The sequence below is a fragment of the Nothoprocta perdicaria genome, unplaced genomic scaffold, assembly GCF_003342845.1.
Source record: "Nothoprocta perdicaria isolate Ctin4 unplaced genomic scaffold, notPer1 scaffold_486, whole genome shotgun sequence".
NCBI lineage: Eukaryota > Metazoa > Chordata > Aves > Tinamiformes > Tinamidae > Nothoprocta > Nothoprocta perdicaria.
In genome coordinates, this window is record NW_020455739.1 from 19,009 (window position 1) to 25,866 (window position 6,858).

The 6,858-nt window shown below is 52.8% G+C and overlaps 2 protein-coding genes across 2 annotated transcripts in view; both read right to left on the minus strand.

Annotated features, from left to right (window-relative positions):
• The window catches only part of ATP5F1B (ATP synthase F1 subunit beta), a 4,147-nt gene extending 3,798 nt beyond the window's left edge, over window positions 1-349 (minus strand). Inside the window, exon 1 of the mRNA XM_026047268.1 lies at window positions 340-349. Coding sequence (XP_025903053.1) covers window positions 340-349 — 10 coding nt within the window. The remainder of the gene's footprint in view (window positions 1-339) is intronic.
• PTGES3 (prostaglandin E synthase 3) lies at window positions 261-4,132 on the minus strand. The gene is made up of 7 exons (XM_026047275.1): window positions 3,891-4,132; window positions 3,662-3,731; window positions 2,947-3,045; window positions 2,648-2,737; window positions 2,086-2,148; window positions 1,654-1,678; window positions 261-1,107 (listed from the first exon to the last, which is right to left on the minus strand). Exons 1-7 carry the CDS (start codon window positions 4,115-4,117, stop codon window positions 1,088-1,090), a joined length of 594 nt encoding a protein of 197 aa, XP_025903060.1. The 5' UTR covers window positions 4,118-4,132; the 3' UTR covers window positions 261-1,087.
• Window positions 4,133-6,858: the final 2,726 nt, after the last annotated feature.

Here is a 6,858-nt window from a genome sequence, read left to right on the forward strand (position 1 = left end):
GAGAACAAAACAGCGCTTTATTGGAGTCAAATCACAACACGGTTTGCAAACCGGTGCCAGAGGGGACCTACAACCGGGAGGGACGGCGAGGGCGCCGCGCTCGCCCGCCCCCAGAACAACCCAAAAAACCCCAAAATCCCACGGCAGCAGGAAGAGGACCGTGACCTTGCACTCAGACACGTACAGGACAGCCAGGGAGTCTTCAACAGTTTATTAGAAAGAATGCAGACATTAAAAAAATCCCCACCGCTCTGAACATAAATTGAGGTTTTTCAGCCTTGTTATAAGCTGGTCAAATAAACTAACAAAAAAACCCAATAGTGTATAACATTTTGTCACTCGTTTCCATACCAACAGTGCAAATACAATTTGGTCTAAATGTACAGATCGACAAGCAACAATGTACAGCCACTCTCACCCCCGGACTAAAGAGATGTAAAGCTTTAGGGTCAAACGATACCAAATGTACAGGCTTCACCCCTTGAACTTTAGGGCTCCACTAGTTTTAGCTAGAATATGTCTGGAACACGAACTAGTGATTAAATAGAAAGTGAAGTGAATTTTGTTTCCTTTTTTTTAATAAAACATTAGTGGAACACACCTGAAGACACTGCAGAGGTATTGCATGTTACCTGTTAAATTTTGCAAGCCAATTAAAATAACGTTGTTTGAGCCAGTTCTGTTGGGAGGTAAAAGACTAAAATGGTTGCATTTACCTGCAGGTCACAACAGAGGGGAAAACGCTAATTCACCACTTCACGTAAATTCAGAATTCTCCCTTTGTAACATCTGCTACGAGGCAAGGAGGCTCTGTAAACTTCTTATTGCAACTGCTCTGTATCGATTGCCTACATCTCAATTGGTTTCTGGAAGTCTGGAAAATGGTTCATGCATAACATTATTGCCTCTTGCGGCTTAAGACTGCCTCGTACAACACCAACCATCAGTGAAGCCATTTAAAATGGACCGAAAATGGGTTAAAGGATGCAGTATCTCCCTTTAGGGCTATCAACTCAGGAATTCTTATCTCAATTATGAAATGTTGTGATGAAGTTCTTTCCCCAAACCCTGAAGACAACAGTTTTTCTTACTCCAGATCTGGCATTTCTAGGGAGGAAAACAAAAATAAAAGCATTAGTTCTTTTTTTTTTTTTTTTTTGCCATTAGCTACCAAGAGTCCGATTATATCACAGGGCAGAAGATACCATCCTTGACTAATAAATTAATAGGCCAATTTCAAGTCTTTAGCCTTGCCACCGTTTGCACTCGAGTGCAGAATTAGTTCTTGTTAAAGCAGATCTTTACACGGTCACTGCTTGAAATGGAAGAGGTTCTCAGCCAGGGCCAGTGTTGAACGCCCTGATGCTCCGTGTAAGTGACTGCTGCTGGTGAAGCCGGAGCCTAAGCAGGACCACAGCAGCCTGGGAAGGTCAAAGCAGCATTTTAAGCCTCTCTAGTGAAAGGCTTTCACTAGATTATATTGTCTCCCAGTGCTGAAACAAGGTACCCGCACTAGCTCGAGCAAAGCGCTCGGCTGGGAAGCCCATCAGACCGACCAGACGGTTCGTCTGCTGCCTCTCCTCAAGGCTTTCGTACAACGAGTGCTCAGAGTGCTGCCCAAGTGTGCAGAACCAAACAAAAATACCAACTTACTTTCATCATCACTGTCTGGCGAGTCCTGGAAAGAAGAGAAAAGAGCAACGTGAGCAGACTGGCCTTGCAGGTGCCTTTGCTTCCACCACTAACTCAACCAACAAGCTGCTCTTTCCACCACAGATTGCTGCTCATGTCGCTCAGAGCCCCGCTTCCCCAGGACACGCTTTAGGGAGGCCTTACTCCGCACGTCTGCGGGCCGGTAATAACAGAGGTGCTGCAGAAAGCCGCACAGCACCAGCCTGCCTGGGACACTGCGCAAGCGGGAGCGCGGCTGCAGGGAGGGAGGGAGAGGAACCACTCGTCCAGCCAGAAGGCTCAGAGCTACTTTCAGCTCTCAGCGATGCTGAGGTGGGAACACAGGTTTGACTCGGGACTCTGGGGCACGGGCCTGCCCTAGCCACGCTCGCTGCAAACAGAACAGGTACTTACATCATCTGCCCCATCTACTTCTGGCAAGTCTACATCTTCATCTCCGCCCATGTTGTTCATCATCTGTCCCAGAAAGATAATTGCCACGTTAGAGGGAGCTACCGAAGGTATCTCCGGTCTCTACCCAAACTGATGAAACACAAACCTAAAAATAGCTGACAATTTTGTTAAAACCTGCAGTGGTTTCTGCAAGCCTTGCTACACCAATGCAGAGACTGGGGCATGAGCCTGCAGAAAAAGGGATTTGATTTCTTAGCAAAGACTAGTGCAATAAGTGGCTCCTACAAGGGAACCCGCATTTCTCCCATATTAAATCACAGGGACAAGCGGACAGTGCCTGCTGCCCAGGCTACAGCACAGGGTGAGCAGTGGGGACCTGCTCCAGAGCAGAGAGGTGGCACTTCCCACCCTAAGGGCACTGGCTTGTGAGGCTTCACTAGGAGTGAAGACAAAAAAAAAAAAAAAAAATCAGAGGGAAAACCAACCCCCTCTGCTCAGGGCTGCTGCCTCTGCTTGCCAGCAGCCCCAGACCAAAAGGAATCCCTGTCTCCATGCCCCATACCTCGGAAAAGCGATCAAAATTGGACATGTCTTCATCTGAATCATCTTCCCAGTCTTTCCAGTTGTTGAAGTCCACGCTGAGCCAGTTGAGCTGCACATCAACACAGATTTATCTTCTCAGTGACAAGCTCAGAATAAGCAGATACTACTACGTAGAGAAAGGCTACTAAAAGCTGCCATTTTGATCAGAAGCTTGTCAAGTAACCCATTAACTACTACGTAATTAAAACACGAAACGATTATCAAACCCCAGGGAGGCAGCAGACACCACCACCGCAGCCACACGGGCCCCAAACCCACCTTTGCCCTCTCTTTCGTTAGCCTTGGCCATGCCTGACCAGATTCTCCTTTTCGTAAACAGCACAAGATAGATCTGTCTGTTCTTTTATGCTTTGACTCCTGGAAAAGAAAAAGGAGTGAACACTTGCCGGGACAATCCCAAACACCAAGAACTGCCTGGCTCAAGGTAAGTCTGGTTTATCCCTTATTCCCTTTTGTCCAAAGGTAATGTCCATGCTTTAAATTATTTCTCCAGTACTTCAGGCACACGTTCCTTTGACCCTGAAGACACACATGAGAAACTGGGATCTATAAAGGCATCTTTGGAAGGCTGCTTGATCATCTAGAACTTATCAGAATATTCCCAAATCGCCTGTATGCTTTTAAATGGAACAATTCTGCACTGCAAATTAGCAAAAACTGGAGCAGGTAAAAGAGATACTGATTTTGCTTGGGATGGTATGACCAAAACCCAGCCAGGGGCGTTTTCTGACACGCCGCACTGTCTGCACGTGTGAGGACAATGACATTGTTGTGCTCCAGCATCAGGAGTATAACCCAAACTGGAAACCTTAAAGATTCCACCCTTCAAGCAGCAACAGCTTCAGAACCTTCCTTTCTCTGCAGTGCAAAGTGTTGGCCTCCAGAGGCTTGCAGTGTTGATTATCAGAGATTATTCTCAGCCCAGTATAAGCCAGTATTAGGTATGCAAGAAATAAGTTCAAGGAATACTTACATTTGGATCAATATTATTAAAAAGGTCAATTTCATTTAAATGTTTAAAGTTATCGCTTCCTCCAAGACAACTGTCAAGAGAAAAAAGCAATTTCATGTTTAGTTGGAAACAGCTTGTAGCATTAACTCATTTCAGCAGCAGAATTTACTGCTTTTAGCGGCTGCACCTCATCTGTTTCAGTGCAGCTTTTGGCTGTTCCTTGGCCTGGACGTATACCCAAGCTACTCACCTGAAAGTAAGTTTGGATTTTTCAAAATTTACGTTAACATCTTTACTGTCTTCGACGCAAAATTCAATAAAGACGTAGTCTCTTCGGTCGTACCACTTCGCAGAGGCAGGCTGCCTGTGAAGACAGAAATGCAGATTAAGACCCACGCTTCTCGTCAACTCCAAGCTTCGGGAGACCGAGCACCAAGATCCCGCTGCTCCGGGTGCCGGGGAAGGCTTCTCCTGCATCCCGGGCTTTGGCGCTCCACGCTGCCCGGTCACTCTCCCGCAGGCTACGGGAGGGCACAAAAGCTGCCGCTTGTGTTTGAACACGGCACAGTCGGTTCCATTTCATGCTCCAAGGAGCAGATGTTTGGACTCACTGTTTGACTCCCAACATTACGGCGCGGTAACCCGATTAAAGGGGAATTAACTCTCAGGAGCAGTCGCCAAGGTGGCCACCGCTCAACTTCTGGAGCAGGTTCTGAACCAGCCGCTCGTCAGCTTCCAACCCTGACACCCAACGTGCCCGCGTAACACCCCACTTAAAGCTGCCCAGCCCAAGGAGTCTTTGGAGCGGGAAGCGCTCGGCACAGAAACCCCTGCTGCTCCTCCTGCTCCGCTCCCAGTGCCCGTGCGGGATGAGCCGCATCGGGAAGCGGCCACGACCTGCGGGAAGCCAGAACCCTTGGGTTGAGCACATTGAGCTCTGGGGAGATCAAACCCAAGCGGATCCCGGGTGCAGCCCCTGCGTTCAGAGAGGCACCGGCCTGCTGGCCGCAGAGCAACGCCTCCCTCGTCAGCAGCACTTCTAGGAAACGTTATGGAAGATAACTCCTTAACTGGGTGAAGCCCAGGTTTGGCAGGACACAGGATCACAGAATATTCGAGGTTGGAAGGGACCTCTAGAGATCATCTAGTCCAACCTTCCCGCTCAAGCGGGGACACAGGGCATGTGGCACAGGGTGGCATAACACCATCCCTTGGGGATCTTTAATTCCTTACGGCACAGAAGCCTCCCTTGCTAGAGGGGAAGCAAAAGGCTCTCCGAGGGGCAGAGAGGACAAGGAGGAGRCCCCTCTGCTCCCGCCGTGGCCACCAGCCGCCGTGTGTGGATGCGGTGCCGCGAGGCCAGGAACCGGCCGCGGGATCCCGGCGCGTCCGTCCCCGCTCACGTGCGCCGGCGGCAGAACAGCAACCTCAGTGTCCCCAGCGGGGTGACGGGGGCGTCTGCCRAGCGCTCGCAAATGTCCCCGTGTCAATGGAGACGTCCCCGGCTCCCCCGGCCCCGCGAGCGCTGCCAAGAGCGGGTGTCGGGAGGAAGCGCCACCGACGGCGCTTCCAGAGCGCTCCGTGACCCGGAGCGGAGCCGCGGCGGCCCCGGCGCATCCGGCCCGCGCGGAGGAATCCGTGGAGCCCGGGGGAAGCTGCGGGCAACGGAGCCGGATTCTTGTTCTCACACCTGGGCATGAGCTGCCCCCGCGCGACATTTCCCACCTCGCGCTCGTTTCAGAGCGATTCTGAAGGAGTTTCAGGGTGATACAGAAGGCAAGGCTAAGTCCTAGAGAAAGAGCTGCTGCTAATTTTTCTTTCTTTTTTTTTTTTTTTTTTTCCCCTGATGTTCCACGCACTCTCTCTCATAGAGGCACCACAAACCCTCCTTCTGGCTGCCTCAGGAGACACTGGTAGTCAGGGGTTCGTCCTTCACACAGGAACGCGGGATACGTTAGAGCTACTGACCAAGATTTTAGGTGTGACTTTAGCCTCGTGCCTCCCAGGAGCCAAAAGGAGGCAAAGGGCAGCAGCGAGAGGCGCACGAGCCCTTTGCTAGGGGCTCCCAAGCCTCACACGAGGTCTAACGTTTCCTCCTCCTCCTCTCAACTAAAACAACCCCAGAAGAGCAGGATATATCCACATTATTGCTGCCTTAGCCAACGGCGTCAGCTCGAGCCGCCATCCTAGTGGGATTTGGGTTTGTATGGAACAGAAACAGAAAACAACCAAGCCCCCGTAGTGCCRAGATCCGGGTTTTCCGGCCCCGCGCGGCGCTCCACATCCCGCGGGTCTTCCCTGCGACCCCGCGCTGCCTCCACGTGGTTTCGGCAGCTCCCCGGGCCGCTCCAGCTCGAAACCCCCTTTTCTCTCGGGAGGCGACATGACAACAGCCGGCTTGCCAAGCGCGCACGCTCAGCCGGGGTGAGTTCCAGGATTAAAATAGCAACGTGTGTGGCAAGCATTAACACCTCTACTTACCAGCAGCGTTGTTATTAAGATACGCTACGCGCTGCAGAGTAAAGACCCTGTTTTCTCGTGCAGTCGAGTTGTGTAAAAGCCACTCGAGAAAACGGCTTCCGTCCGCCGGGAGCCCCGGTGTCTCCTGCGCCCGGGTCCCGGCCCCGCCGGCTGCTCGGTGCCCTTCCAGGTGCCGTTTCCCCCGTGCCCGCCTGCCCACGTGCTTTCCGGCACGCTCCTCGGTGCGCGGCCCACGGCAAGTTCGGTGTTCGGCCCCGGCAGCCGCGACCTCRCCGGAGCGCGCGGCATCCGAGGGCAGCGCGCGGCGGCGCCTGCGCCCGATCCCTCTCCCCCAGGCACCGTCCGGAGCGCCGGCCAGGTCTGTGTCCAGCAACAAGAGCGCCGCTTGACGCGGTTAATCTCGGTTTGYGTTCATACGTGCCCACAAAGGCAGCGTTTAGTGTCCCCAGCCTACAAGGGCAGGCAGCCCAAGCGCAGCGYGGCAACGCTGCTGTTTCGAGATGATGCACCCGCACCAAAACCCCCCTTATTGCACTTTTTCCCCTCGCTTTCGGTCACGCCGAGCCGAAGCAGCCCAGGACCAGGGGTTCCCGCGGGGCAGGAAAGGCCGCGGGCGGCTCCCGCGTTTCTCAGCGCTCCCGGGCGCTCAGAGCTTCTTTCTCTTTAACGCCGCCGCCCCCCGAGGCGCGTGTCCCCCCCGGCCGCCCCGCGCCAGGGCCCGGCCTCGAGCGGCTCCC